The sequence below is a fragment of the Solanum verrucosum genome, unplaced genomic scaffold (genome assembly GCF_900185275.1).
Source record: "Solanum verrucosum unplaced genomic scaffold, falcon-dt-bn FXZP01000049.1, whole genome shotgun sequence".
NCBI classification, from domain to species: Eukaryota; Viridiplantae; Streptophyta; class Magnoliopsida; order Solanales; family Solanaceae; genus Solanum; species Solanum verrucosum.
The window spans coordinates 10847812-10863904 of NW_026020221.1; the positions used below are offsets into that span (position 1 = coordinate 10847812).

Consider the following 16093-nt stretch of genomic DNA (forward strand, 5'->3'; position numbering starts at 1 on the left):
ATATGGTATTCGATATTTCGGTATGTTATTTCTAAGTACCGAATACCAAAAAAAATAATTTAATTGTATACCATATACCATACCAAATATCATAATAAACACTTAAACTTGTATAAAATTAAATAAGTAGAGTAGTAGACACATAAGTCCTATATGACATAATACACGCAAAACGTCATGTTGGACACATAAAACGTATGTGTTTACTTGTGTACACCCAAAATTGGAGGACATAAATGTCAATTGACAGTAAATTAAATGACATTTTATGTATTATGCCTATTTAAAATGCTTCTCCTAAATAAATTTTATACGTGATGCAAATTGAGATTAATCGAACCCAGATTAAAAGAAAAAGAAACCAAGGTAGAGATGAGTGAAAGCGTACGTGTCCTAACCACATCCATTACCTCTAAATAACTACCTTACCTTACAATCACAATTCAATCAAATAAACAAACTCCTAAATTTGGTTCTACTGACTCATGATACCAGGTATCCATACTTTCCCCAATTTCATTTTTCTTATGTAATTGCTTTTCTTGCTTTACAGGAGTTGGATTTTACTCTGTTTGTCTCATTTTAATATGAACTGTACACACTTTTAAATGTTAAATTTCATTTTTATTAGTCATAAAATAAATGAATGAAAAAGTTAGCAAGATATCAACTTTGATATAACCAAATGAATTTTGAATTGTTGAAAGTATTGTAAATTAGGGATTGCATTTTGTTTTGTAAGAAGTAAAATCAATTGTGATTTAGGATGTGTTTGGTATGAAGGAAAATGTATTGAGTTTCTTTAATTATTTTCGAGCGTTTGGTGAGTAAGTAAAATACATATTATCTCGAGCATTTATATGTAATCTTGCGAAAAACACAATGGGGTGTGGTGGGCGTGTTTTCTAGTGAAATACTATGGGGGTGTGAGTGATGGGAAGAGACAATGAACTTTGGGAAGTCAATTTCCTCATTTTTTGTGGAATTTGTTTTCTTGCCGGGGAAAACCATATTTTCCAAAACATCCTAACCAACCAAACATGAAAAAATTGAAATCATAAAGAAATCTCACTTGGACATTGTGTTCCGGACTTCCGGTATAAGCAAACTAGTGTTAAATAATCCATCTTCCATTTGATATTCTTGGTTTAGACCTTGGTCTTTTCCTCCTAGGCAGTGGCAAAATCAGGAATTTAGTTAAGGGTGTCCAAGTTATTATATATGTATATAAAGTAATTTTTTACTTATATATATATATATATATATATATATATATACTTGGTATAAATTTCTGACAAAGGGGGGTATGCCACAGCTCCTCGGTAAGTCTACTTCTAGTTCTAACTCAGCTAGAACCATGTACTCCAGGAATATACTCAAGAAACATGAGTCCTCAGTACTATTGGTGATACTGAAGTACATAATGTTTGCAATTTCAACACAAACGCGAGGTCTCAAACCCAAGGTGGCGTCATCAGAATGGTTGTCTCCTACCTCTACTTCCTTTCAAAAGGTATTACCACTCAATTTCTGTTTGTTAAGAGTAAAGTCAAATGTACTTTGTATACTCGTTATGCGAATGATGATGTAGTTACCATATTTTTAGGATAGCATATACCTTAGTCTTAGATAGAATTTATGCTTTTCTATACTTGCGTATGTAAATTCTTTTGGTCTACCTTAATCAAGGAAGCTAATTTACTCTTATAAAACATATGAATCCAATGGACATGTACATTGTTTACCTCCTTTCCACAATTTGCACTTTGATTCATAGGCAGAGCCACCTTAGGCAAAGGGTGGTCTTGTGCACACCCTCTGCTGGAAAATTATGTGGTGTACAGAGTTTAAATGTTAACTATTATGTATGTATATTTAATTTTGTACCCCTTTCGCGAAATTCCTGGTTCCATGACTGCTTCGATTGCACTGTTAAATTGTGTATATCTATCTGGAGAAAATTTCTTCATTTTCCATGACGTAATGTTGCTGTCATTACCTCTTTATAGAACTGTGTGTCACAAGGCAGCCCAATTTCTTCAAAGCAAAGTTCTTTTCTAAGAGGTCAATATCATGTTAGACACTTCCTTGGGCCCGGTCGAACTGGACAAAGAAGAAAAAATGCAGGTGAATGATGCAGTTTCATCCAATTATGTTTTTATTGCTTCTGTAAATTTAGAGGTAGCCGACTTTTTTTCCTTTTGTGACTGAAATAAGTATCACTACAGAATACAAAGACTTCCATGGTTTAAACCTTCGGTTATTGCCTTTTATCCTCTAAACAGAGTTAATTTTCAATGCTGCCTCGTCTTTTGAGTCCTTTCATTGACTACATTAAGTTCTTCTTTGTTCTTACATGTCTTATCTGTGTATGAGTTAATCATAAAGTTGGAGCATCCTGGCATTTGTTTTGTGTAGATTCCTATAGTATCACCGTTGTAACTTAATTTTCAAGATCAAATAAAACGAATGATCAGACTACCATTTCTTCTCATAATCTATCTTACTAAGGTCTCCTTTCAGCAATACAACTACTGACTGCAGAGGCAAAGCCAGGATTTTGACTTTATGGGTTCTATATACTAGAATGACGACTTCATGTGCTTATAATTGGGCTGTAAAATTTAATGTGTACGTATTAATGAATTTCTTAACACACACTGTTTGAGAAAAAGTTATTGGGTTCGACCGAACCCGTATCTAGGTTTCTAGCTCCGCCCTTGGTACTTCTGAGTTTGTTATGTGGTAGTAATACATTATTATGGTAAATGGAATGTGTTATTATTGTCCTACAAACCTGTTCCATTTATTATGTGACCGTAACTAATCATATGATTGTTCCTTCATTTTGTTTATTGATACTGAAGGTGCTGTGGTATCACCAAGTTGTGTCCTTCCACTTACTGAGGAAAACGTTGAGAAGGTTCTAGAGCAAGTCAGGCCAGGCCTAATGGCTGATGGAGGAAATGTGGTACTACATGAGATCGATGGCCTCGTTGTAATTCTTAAGCTTCAAGGAGCATGTGGATCTTGTCCAAGTTCAACAATGACACTTAAAATGGGAATTGAAACTCGTCTTCGGGACAAAATCCCTGAAATAATGGCAGTTGAACAGATTCTTGACTCTGAAACTGGCCTTGAGTTAAATGAGGAAAATATTGAAAAGGTACAATATTTCTTATGATTAGTAATTACTCTTGAGTTGATTTCTCTCACTCGACTATTAGTTATTATCTCATAAAAGTCAAACTCTTGATCATTTGACATAATAACTATTAGTTGAGTGACTATATGAGAAATCAGTCCATTATTCTTAACTTATTATGAGTAGTATTTAGACACCAATATTGAAATTTCCAATAATGTCAGCTTCTTGGAGAGATAAGACCATACTTGGTAGGTGCCGGTGGTGGAGAACTGGAGCTTGTACAGATTAACGACTACATTGTTAAGGTTAGGCTAAGTGGACCGGCTGCTTCTGTGATGACAGTTCGTGTAGCTCTTACTCAAAAATTGAGAGATGCAATACCAGCTATTGCTGCTGTTCAGTTGACAGATTGAAGAAAATGCTCAGCCATACGCGCGACTACATTTTCCTTCAAGAATTTCAGCAGTTACTAAAGATTTACAGTATCATTTTTGGTATACAACATGTAGCATTCTTTATCCCTTCACTAGTGTACTCATAAATCAACACTTTTATATTGTCAATATTAGCAACTTCAATAGCAAAATGTTGACTAGTAGATATATTTTGCAACTAAACTTGTTAATGTTGAAGAGTTGTTTAACTTAACCAATTAAAAGAGAAACTATACTGTTGCAGTTTACACTATCATAAGGTTCAATTGAAGAATAAAATCTCCAACAGTGACGGATCTAGGATTTTAAGGTCATGGGTGTTCACTTTCTTTAATGTTAAGTTGCTAGCCAAGAAGGGTTTCCTTGTAGAAGCTTACTAGTATTTTTATAGTTTAGTTGGTAAATAAAATACTAAAAATAGAAAAGTAATAAAAATAGAATAGAAGAAAAGTAAGGAAATAGCAGTGAAAAAGTATAAAAAGAAGAGTAAAAATGTAAGAAAAAACTTCAGTAAGGTAGATAGAGTAAAAATGTAAGAAAAACCTTCAGTAAGGTAGATTGTGTTTGTGTTTTGACCAAGATGTGAACCCTCAATTGAAGGCATCACAGCTTGTAAACCAAAGCATCCATCAGACCTTTTGGTTTATGAGTACTCACGAATAAGTTATATCAATTTTTCAGTATTTTCTGTATACATAAACACAATTTTCGTTGAAGTTGGGTGTTCGAGCACTCGGAATCCTGTACATGGCTCCGCCCTTGATCTCCAACAATAGCAACTTTAGTAACATATGTAGCATAACACTACTCGCACTTAGGTGTCATAACCTAAATTTCTGGATTTTCTTGCGAGATCTCCAATAATAAAATTTTTTATGGACATAAATCAAGTATGCAAGATAAAAATGAAAGAAAATTCAGCAGAATTACAAAGAAATAAAAATTATTTTTACAAGGAAATTCTTTTTGTCGACTTTATTTGGACAAATGAAAAGAGAAAAATAAGCGAAGAATAGAAGAATGAGAAGGTGTAAAAATAAATTAGAATCTAAATAAAAGTCTTCAGAAAATTATAATGTTACCATTATATTCTACATTAGAGAACACTCACACAATTAAATGTTGTGCAGTGCAATCCACGTTATGTGCCAAATCAACTATTTATATTTGATATGGAGTATGGACGAATATGAACATAATATTGGGTTCAATTAGAACAACATTGAGTTTAACTATCTAAATAAATTTTCAAGATAGTTTAAGAAGTTGTACATGCATTTGACCTTAAATAATGTATAATTGCATCGTTATTACTTCACCCCTTAATTTTCAAAGGCTTAAACATATTGGCCGCAATAAAAAAAATTGTTATATATATATATATACACACACAAATATACTATACTAGTAAAATTACTCGCGCTTTGCGCGGGAATTTAATATCATGAAATTTATAAAGTATACTTAAAATCTATCAGTCATTAAAACTAAAACACTATATTATCTTACATACAAGATTACGTAGTAACAAACATTAATAATGTAAAGGAAAATGAAGATTATTATATCTTATCATTTATCCTTAATAACATAAGCATAAATTAATGACTATAAAAATATATATTAGGATCTGTAACATAAGCAATGGTGTCAATGAGCCACTCAACCGGAGCAAAGTACACAAATATTTAATTGTGAAAAAGAAGAAGAATAAGAAGAGGTTTAGATTTTTTGTTGTTTTAAAATGAGAGGAAATCCATTTATTTATAGACAACAAAGGGTAGTGTGAACAAATGTTTATTGTGCCTTATCGGAAAGGTTACAACTATTTGACAAAGTTGCAACCCTTTGAAAATGTCACAACCTTTCATAAAAGTCACAAATTTTCATAAAAGTCACAACTCTTCATAAAAGTCGCAACTTTTCATAAAAATCACAACTTTTCATAAAAGACGCAACTCTTCATTAAAGTCGCAACTTTTCATAAAAGTCACAATTTTTCATAAATTTCACAACTTTTCATGAAAGGGGAAGTCTAGTTTTGTAAATAAATAAATTAAAAGGGAATTCTTGTTTGTGGTGACACCACGTAGGCGGGCCTAATGTTCTCTTTTATATATATACTAGGTAATTGACTCGCGCTTCGCGCTGGCATAAATAATCTTTCTAAGCTTTTGAACAACCTTTTCAATAATCAACTATTATAAGAAAGGAAAAAAGTGAATTTTAGTAGGTTTTAAGAACATTTCAACAAAAATTAAATGATTTGACATTATCACATATTTCAAGAATTGTAAATATAAAATGAATGATTAAAAATATCTTGATATCTAATCGTTTTTATCTTTTACATAATTTATCATAATATATGTTTGCAGATATAATTGTCTTGTTAAAATTGAGTGATAATTTTATGTAGCGATGAAGTATCGCTTTTTCTATTTTTTTGTACATGAAAAATATAGAATCTGATAATTTTATAGTTAGAATAACTCCTTGTTAAAAAAATATGTGAATATTTTCGATAATCAATATTAGTTATAAATAAGTTAAGACCGATAAAAAATATACACCACAACAACATAAATAATTTTTGTAGAGACAATCAACTTGTTTGAGGTCAAGCGTTCAACACTTTTCGTTATTGTTACTTTGTTACTCTAACAAAATTTATAGAAGGAGAAAAATAAATTTGAAACAACAACAAAAATAATATTGTTGACCCTTTCAGAAATTCATTCTTCATCATATTGTTGCTCTGAAGGCCCTTCTAAATATTTTACTAATGCAACTTTATGACTTTTTCAGAAATATGTAAGTATAATTGTTGCATTATGAAAGTACAAGTAGATCAAATTTTAGATTCTAGACTCATGTTAAAGAAATATTCTCGAACATGAAAAAAATAAAAAATATTCTAGATAACTCAAATGCTCGGCAATAACTTGGGACATGAAGGCCAACAAATCTATGTTAATAGACATATATTTTGTAGCTTAAGATATTACTTTTATTTATAGTAGGTTTTCTTTCATATTCTTCAAATAGAGCTTGCCGAAAATAGTCATAACTCACACCAAAAATATTTAGAAGAGTCGAATGAGAAGGAAAAAATAAAAGCATTAAAAGGACGAAAGCTTTGTACAAGTGAGATCATATACATACCAAACGGAAAATAGTCAATACAATTTTAAGTAGACAACAAAACAACGAGAAAAACATATATTAAATGGAGTAAACTATTAGATATTGAATGATGATAACAAATCATTCTAACCAGAAAACTTCCTATGTTTTGAAATAGCATACCTCAAAAAATTGACTAACACTTCAATCAACTTTCAATCCTTAAAGTACTCATAATACCCACTGATAAAACTTAGTAAAAATAGATAACTTACAATATAAAAGCCAAAAAATATGGGCATGCAAAGTTATTAACTCTCAAATGATTTTTTTTAATGAACAAAAAATCTCATCCTTGTATGTGAAGGAATGGCGTTATTGATGAAGAAATTAGAGATTTGTAAGGGATTTTTTTATTGTACCTTTAACAATTTCAGTAGAGAAAACCTGCATAAATACTCAATTAATGTTTGTTATTTAATCTGCACTAACAAATACTTATAACAATAATTTTGCAGATAAACAACAAAGTTTAAGAATGTACTCAAAAATTATAACTAATATTATAAGCATAAATTAATGACTGTAAAAAGCATACCAGGATCTGTATCAATAGAATGAACAGAATGGAAAAATTTGAGCCCACTAAATGCACAATGTCCCCTTAAGGGAATAATTCCCCTCTAGTACCCGATGTTTAAAGGAATAGATCCTCTCAGGATAGAACAATTTTATTCACCAGTGTATTGATACAAAAACAATGGTGCTAGTGAGCCACTCAACAGGAGCAAAGTACACAAATATTTAACAGTCCAGAAGAAGTTCAAAATTTTTGTTATTTTAAAATGAGAGAAAATTCCTCTATTTATAGACAACAAAGGGTAGTGTGAACAAATGTTTATTGTGCCTTATCGGAAAGATCACAACTCTTTGGGAAAAGTTGCGACCCTTCAGAAAAATTGCAACCCTTCAGAAAGGTCACAATCTTTCATAAAAGTCACAACTTTTCATAAAAGTTGCAAGTTTTCATTAATGTCACAACTTTTCATAAAAGTCGCAACTTTTCGTAAAAGTCACAACTTTTCGTAAAAGTCACAACTTTTCATAAAAGTCGCAAGTTTTCATTAATGTCACAACTTTTCATAAAAGTCGCAACTTTTCGTAAAAGTCACAACTTTTCATAAAAGAGAAAGGCTAGTTTTGGAAATAAAATAAATTAAAAGGAAATCCTGATTTGTTGTGGTGCCACGTAGGCGGGCCTAGGATTTTATTTTATATAAATATATGATATGATTATACTTATAAACATATATAATATATTTTCTTATTTTTATTAATTTAATAAATTTCCATACAGTAAAATATCTCAATTCTCTCTATATTCAAAAATCAAAATTATAACACAAACGGATGAGGCTCCTCTCCATTACTCATTCTCTCCATTTCCCCAAGTTCCTATTCGGATGAAATTCATGTGTCATAATTAAAAATTAAAGGTTGAGATTTAATTATCTAAATCAAGGTCCTAACCATGATTAGAATAACAAATAATTTCTTTATAATATTTCCTAATTAATGTCAATCTCATAATTCTAGCTAAAAATAATCCCAATTCAGCAATATATCTAAAATTTCTCTCTTTTTTTAACACGATTTTTTACTTTTTTTTTGTAATGAAAAAATCTTTTTCTATTTTGTTCTCTTTTTTTTTTTTTTGCAGTTTTGAGTTATTGAAAGAAAAAAAACAAACATTATCCATTTTTTTTTAAAAATAAAATAAATTTGTTGATTAGTTTTCTAACGGTTTTTCGCAAGGCCTAAGTATTAGATGACTATTTCTCTAATGTTTGATGAAAATGTAAAGAAGAACAGAAAAAAATTTAAAGAACTCCTGCATGGCCAAAAAAGAGGACAAAAAAAAATTCTTCTTTTTTTAAAAAAGAAGAAGAAGAGCTCGTAATCAAATGAAAAATAGTGATTTTCTGAAATGACTTCTGAGATAAATTTTAGCTAGAAATATGGATTTGATGTTCTTTAAAAGAAAATAAAAAATTATTTGTTATTAGTTAAGACTTTAATTTAGGTAATTAAATCTTAGCTTTTAATTTTTAATTATGACACATGGCTTTCATCCGAGTAGGAACTTGAAAAAATGGAGAGAATAAGTAATGGAGAGGAGCTTCATCCAACACAAATGGCCCAAGATCATAAAAAAAAACTCATTTTCTCTAAAAAAAAAAAAAGAGTAAAAAATAATTATAAGCCACTGTCATTTTCTCCAACTAGAGCTGCTTGGGGTCGTTAGAGATATTTTGGGAAATATATCTTATTTGATTTTTTCTTTTTTGGGGTCGTTAAGGATGTTTTGGGAAATAGATCTTATCTGATTTTTCTTATTTAAAAAACAAGCCATTAACTAGAGCTATAAAAGCATCTTATTTATTACTTGTAGACACTTAAATTTTATTGGATTAAATTCATACAAAGTTTGAATTAAATCCATGTTCATTTAAGCTGAATGATTAATTTGAGCTTAACAAATAAATAAGTTCATTTTATTAAGTTCAAATTCAAGGTTCATTTCACCTTGAAGCCCAAACTCATATCACGTGTCACAGTGACTAGGCATCCAAGACCAATAAGGCGACGCCATGTGTCCAAATAATGTGGTAGTCCAGTCAAATTCAAGAACCAATCACAATCTGCCAAGTGTCAAAATGACATCCTTTGTCCAATCATAAGCAACCTTGTCCCCCCCTACAACTACAAATGGGGACTAGATATGACATTCTAAGGGTGTTAAGAAAACTCTTCAACAAGCATTCTGCAAGGATTGGAGAAAGCTACAACACCAATTACACAACTCTTCGAAGGAGTGGTCAACGGAGTTCTTCTCGGAGATCGACTTGAAATGACGAAGCACTTCCCAACGTTTCCGGAGATCAACCACATCTCAAGGAGGTCTACATCATCCAACAATTTGAGAAGTACGCTACTGAAGGCCCTCGAATCTTGAAGAAGTTTAGGAGAGAAGAATCAAGAGAACAACAAAATTGTACTCACAAGATTCATTAAAAAAAATCACATTTTTTCTTTTATTTATTTTGCTTGCAATTAATTTTTAGCGCTTCCGAAAATTTGTTGCGAACAAATTTGGCACGCCCAATGGGACGAATTCTACTCTTCATCTCTTTATCTTGCGAATCAAAAACTACAAAGTCAACTACTGCAATGGCCTTCAGAAAGAGTAGTGATTTTTTATACAAGGACTTTACTGATGTCGTATCTGCTGATCTCAGTCATGTTGACCCGATTACTCGACGTAAGTTCAATAACGGTAGGCTAGATGGATCTGAATACTTCACTTCTTTGGAGACGGTGAAAAACAACAACTCTTATACGATAGTCGTAACTGCAACACCTGGGGCAATCTTGCATCCGTGTTCTTTGGAGAACTTTCTCAAATTGGCTCCAACTTTGGTGAATCTGATAATTCAATGGATTCCCAACTTCAATGAATATCAATGCTTTGATGGTTGACTTAACTAACATGGATAAAAAGTTTGCAATGATGGAGTAAACCATTGAAGCCTTGAAACATTCGTTTTCATTAAGCTTTCACCATCTAAAGGAGACATGCAGACCAATATTGATAATGAGCAACCTGTTTTTTGCTATATTCCACGTGAGCATCGAAAAAAGGGACAATCACTGCTTGAGGAATGTACTCAACAAGTTCACCCACCGAGGAAAGAATTAAGTTACACAACATTTCAAGATTTAAAGGAGAAAATGATTGTCCCAGTTGCACAAGTCATGTCTATCACTTTGAAGCCCTCCAAAGGCAATACTCAAGTTGGTAAGATAAAAGGAAACTTGATTAAAATGTTTTCACATTATTTGAAAAATCAGGTTACGACTTCTCAAATCCAGTGAAGTTATGAGAGCTTAGAGATGAAGTCACAGGTGAAAATATACATGGGTTTACAAAGTCTCAAATGCGATTGAGAAATCAAGGATATTATGTCGCCACTCCTAGATTTAGGTTAAGATTCAGCTTGCCGGAGCCTCTTCAGATTTCATCTAAGAAGGAAAAGGAAATAAATTCATCCCACCACACCTCTGTAGAAAAAAAGGAATTTAAGGATGGTAAAACACCACGACAGACTTTGGTGTTTGCACGGAATGGAAGTTTGACACCCCGTGTCTGTTCATTTGAAAGATTGGGCAGCAGAAATGAAAGGAAATCCTCTAAACAAGTGGACAAATATGCCACCACCTCAAAGACCTTTGTATGTCATCGCTTGGAAACCAAAAGGAAGTCATTATCAGAAAGGAGGTTGTTGGAGCATGAAAATTAGGATTTTTGTGATGTAACCAACAACAACGAGATTCATAGTGTTTTCCCATCACGTATGAAGAGAAAGGTTATATTTTCAATTACCACATATGGTTCATTAAAGGTAAAAAGAAGCACAATTGTTGTTACCAACCAGTTTCATGGAGAAACTAAGAAGAAGGAAGACGAAGCCATCACAGGCTTCGAAGGAAGTCAGAGGGAAAATTCAAACTCTTTATTTAGGGCCTGTTTGAAAATCCACCAGGTAATTGGAATTTGGTGTAATTACCGGCCTATTAATTACACAACCTAGTAATTACGCTGACGTGTTTGTTTGTCACAATGTAATTACAGGGTAATTACAAGTGTTTTGTTTGGTTGCACAAGTGTAATCATAAGGTTATATTGAATTTTAAAAATATAAATTAATTATTTAAAATTAAAAAATTATATTTGAAGAAGGGCCTTTATAAATGTATTAAATTAAATATTTAAGATATACATATATTGTCTCTTGAAAATATATTAATTAATAAACATATGTTCTTAACTAATATTATAAAAAAATTAATTTATATTTTTTAGTTTAGTATATTTTAATTAAATTAATCATAAAAACTAAAAGTACATAATTTCTATGATAATCATGAAATGCATGTTTGACAAGAAGAGCAATATTATATAATGTCATAAAATTATAAAATATTTGACAAAAAGATAATCTATCTAGTCTAACTTAAAAAAATAGCCTGTAATGTAAAATATCAAGTCAATACTCCTAAAACAAATAAATTTAAAATATAACATAAATTCTAAACTAAAAACCAAAAATTTAGCATAATACTCTAATATCAAATTTCAACATAACATACATAAATATGATTAAAAGGAAAACGTAAGTCCATAACTTTATTCAATAATGAATTTTACTTTAATTTAAAAATTAGAATACTAGCAAAATCATACTAATGATTTTTTTTAGAAGATACAACTCACATGAAGTAAAAGTTGAGAATAAGAAGGAAATGAAATATAAATAATATTTTAAAAAATATTTTTAGAAAATCATATATATATATATATATAAAAGAGAACCCTAGGCCCGCCTACGTGGCGCCACCACAAATCAGGATTCCTTTTTTAATTTATATATTTACAAAACTAGTCTTCCCCTTTCATGAAAAGTTGTGACTTTAATGAAAAGTTGTGACTTTAATGAAAAGTTGCTACTTTTATGAAAAGTTGCGACTTATATGAAAAGTTGCGACTTTTATGAAAAGTTATAACTTCTATGAAGAGTTGTGACTTTTATGAAAAGTTGTGTCTTTTATGAAAGGTTATGACCTTTCCGAAGGGTTGTAACTTTTCCAAAGAGTTTTGACCTTTCCGATAAGACACAATAAACATTTGTTCACACTACCCTTTGTTGTCTAACTATAAATAGAGGAATTTCCTCTCATTTTAAAACAACAAAAAATCTGAACTTCTTCTTCTTCTTCTATACAATTAAATATTCCTGTACAATTTTTTCCTTTATGTTTCATCTTATTGTTACAGATCATGGTATGTTTTTTACCGTCATTAATTTATGCTTATGTTATTAATTGTTGTTTTTGAGTACATGTTTTAAACTTTGTTGTTTATGTTTCTGCAAATTATTGTTTATGTATTTGTTAGTACAAATTAAACATCACACGTTAATTGAGTATTCACACAAGTTTTCTCTACTGAAATTGTTGAAGGTATAGTAAAAAAATTCCTTAAAGATCTATACTATTATCTCTTGAAGACAAAATTCAAATTTGGTATGCCATTGTAAGGACAGAAAGATCTTAAAAACTTTATCGCACCTTGATGTGCAAAGTGAACCAGGAAAAGAAGACAAGAATTAATAAACTTTTGACATGAGTTCAAGGATGTGTCGGATGACCTGTAGAGGAATATGACTAGACTGAGTCTCTTTTAATCTCAAAGACATAGATAACTACACAATAAATTAATTGTTCATATTCAATATGAAGTATGAACAGATTCTCAAGTTTACTGCAAGTTGTAAAAACTTTCTTGAAGTAATAGATGTGTTTCTCGACACTGTGATTGGAATAGAGGTGTAGTTTCAAATTGAACTTAATCACTCTGGTATGTTGATTTTTAAAAAACAACCAAACAAACTGAATAATTTGTGTAATCTTTTTCCCTTTCAAGTATATATAATAAGTTGAATTGTTGTCAAATATGATGCATTCTCCCTTTAATTTTTCATTTTAATAAGTAAAAATTAGGCAAATCACATAGTATAAGAAATAAATTACTTCCTATCCCTACTCTTTCATTAATTACCAAAAATCCCTTTTTTTAGTGTCTTTCGGATACATAATATTACAGGCAGATACTTTAATTAATAAAGGGCGGATACTTAAATTATTAAGTTGTTGTTATCAGTTTAATGCATTAAATAAGGGATTAAAACGGAAATTATAATTGACTCCCACAAATCACGCGTATGTTTCTTCCTTCAACCAATCAGTCGTTCATAAACCTCTAACTGAATTATAATTTTTAAATTTCAAATTGTGAAACCTTCTCCCCGTTCTTCGAAAAAACAGTAAAAGTTTGATTCAAAGAATTTTTATGCTTCATGTGTACTAATTTTCTGGATATTTTGAATCTGCTAATAAGATATTATCATTTGGTGTGATTTTAACTTTATATAAATGTACAAACTGTTGAATATGCATTTTTTGCCTGTATGGCGTACTTTCGATCTCTCCTAATGTTACTTCTCGAGTCTCTGAACAACTTCTCAAAGCCCCACAGTCTGTAACAACCACCATATGTAATTAAGTAACAAATGGAGAGTATGAAAGGAATATGTAAAAAAAATAATCATTTCAATGCTGATTTCATGGTCAGTACCTAAAAGCTTTACAATAACATAACCACTTGATACTAAATATATTGAATTGTTTTATACCTAGTGTAAAACATCTTGTATCATGTGTTGGGGAATATAACAATTAAGTTATTTGATAATTTATTTAGTATCATATACGTTATAGTTCAACTATATTTTGTATCTGATAATAAAAAATTGTTAGTTGTTATGATTTAAATCAATGTTACAAGATTCAACCTGTTAAAGGATACTAAATATATTGAAGCTTAATTGTTTTGTACCAATTGTAACATATACACAAATTTGTTATTTGATAATAAAATGTGTATCATATACATAATAATTTTATGGATATTGTGTATCTGATAATAATATAGTATCATATGTTGTGATTTACATCAAGGCTACCACATGTTAATAGATACTAAATAAATTGAAAATTAGTTGTTATTTACCAAGTGTAGAATATATAGTATCAGATATTTTGTATCTGATGGTTATATTGTATCAACAGTATTGGTGTATAAGATACAATTTGTAACAAGATACTATATAATAAGCTATATATATTGGAATAATAATTAAAATTGAAATACAATTTTTGACAAAAAACAGTCTTCAAATTAATAATTACTTAGAATAATTGTGTTGAAACGGGAAGAATATTACAAAATACTAATTAACGTATCTTCAATACAATAAAACATAAGTATTCTACATTAATCATTCCACCTTCTGCTGGTGTAGTGTAGCCACTCTTCGGCCTTGTAGGATCATCATTATCGCTAACATATCTCGCCTTGAACTTGTCCATACCATACTTCCATAACAGTGTTGCATATCTATTGCGAAAATAGTCACTCCGAAAACTAATAGATGGAATGTTGATTTCGTCGCTCAAGTATTCAACAAAAATAGGTACATACATTCCACAATCATTGCAAACAAAAAGTAGATACATTAAAAAAGAGAATTAAATGTGTAAGTAAATAAATTATTTTACAATACTAACAGGCTATCGCTTTGTTGTTGCATAATGTCTTGAGCATATTCCAACTCAAACGACTGTTGTGGACCCAACAATTCACCAGTTTCCTTGTCTTTGTACGCCAACATTGATGCCCAAATTCTCATAACCATTTTTATTCTTTTAAGTATCATATAGAGAATTATCATTGACTATGATGCACAGTACCAAAACCAACCTAGATGCCAAATTGTGAATTAAGCAAGTATCTTAGATACAATAATGTTCATTTCATTTGATACTAAATAACAACAAAACATAAGAAAGCATAAGAGGTACACAAATTCAATTATTCCTTATATACAGTGACAAAAAATAACCTACAAAGTAACTGTGATTCGAGTACTTAACTTCGATACAATTCTCTTCACTTTTGATAGAATAACAATTAATAAACAAATTCGCAAAAAATTAATGTATCTGGAAAACAATTGCATATTTCAAAGAGGATACTTAATAAAAAAATAAGAAATTATTTATCATCAGATTAAAAAAAATCAGGGGATACATATATGATAAAAATTGCATACCATGGGTACTGTTGGTCGATTAATGGGAGGGACAACCTTTCTACCCCTTTTCTTTGGGGTTTTCAGATCTTTTGAAGTGGATGCATGTACTTTTTTTACCGATTTTCTCTTGCTAGAACTTTGATTTGTCATGACTATCGGGTCATGCAACCTTTTAGAACTCAATTCTTTGCTGTTAGGATCTTCTGAATAAAAAAATAGAGATTTGTTAGATGTTAGATGCATAATGCAAGAGCCAAAACGATTGATACACAATAAAAGAAAAAAAAAGGCGGAAATCACAATGGAGAAGATGAGAAAACCTAATTTGAACTCTGAATCCGGTTGAATAGTGATAAGATTCTTTTGAAATTCAAAATTATTTGAATTTGATAACTGAAATTGTAATGGGAGAGATTGAGGGCGAAATTTAGGGAATGGAAAAAGTCTGATTTGACTTCCAAATAATAAAGTATTCGGTTAAGTTGAATTGAGGGAAAATAAGGAATTTTTGTATTTTAATAAAAGAGTAGGAAAATATTGAGAATAGGTAAAGTAATGTTGTGTATTTACGTAATTTGTCCTTTTAATAATTACTTATGATACATTTAAAT

At 30.5% G+C, this 16093-nt stretch overlaps 2 protein-coding genes across 2 annotated transcripts in view; one reads left to right on the top strand and one right to left on the bottom strand.

Moving 5' to 3' along the window:
* LOC125831174 (ethanolamine-phosphate cytidylyltransferase-like) overlaps positions 1 to 16093 on the bottom strand; it is a 912135-nt gene that overhangs the window by 868735 nt on the left and 27307 nt on the right. The gene's annotated exons all lie outside the window — the stretch shown is intronic.
* LOC125831191 (nifU-like protein 3, chloroplastic) lies at positions 456 to 3734 on the top strand. The gene is made up of 5 exons (XM_049510378.1): positions 456 to 495; positions 1369 to 1513; positions 2010 to 2127; positions 2868 to 3166; positions 3370 to 3734. Exons 2-5 carry the CDS (start codon positions 1424 to 1426, stop codon positions 3559 to 3561), a joined length of 699 nt encoding a protein of 232 aa, XP_049366335.1. The 5' UTR covers positions 456 to 495; positions 1369 to 1423; the 3' UTR covers positions 3562 to 3734.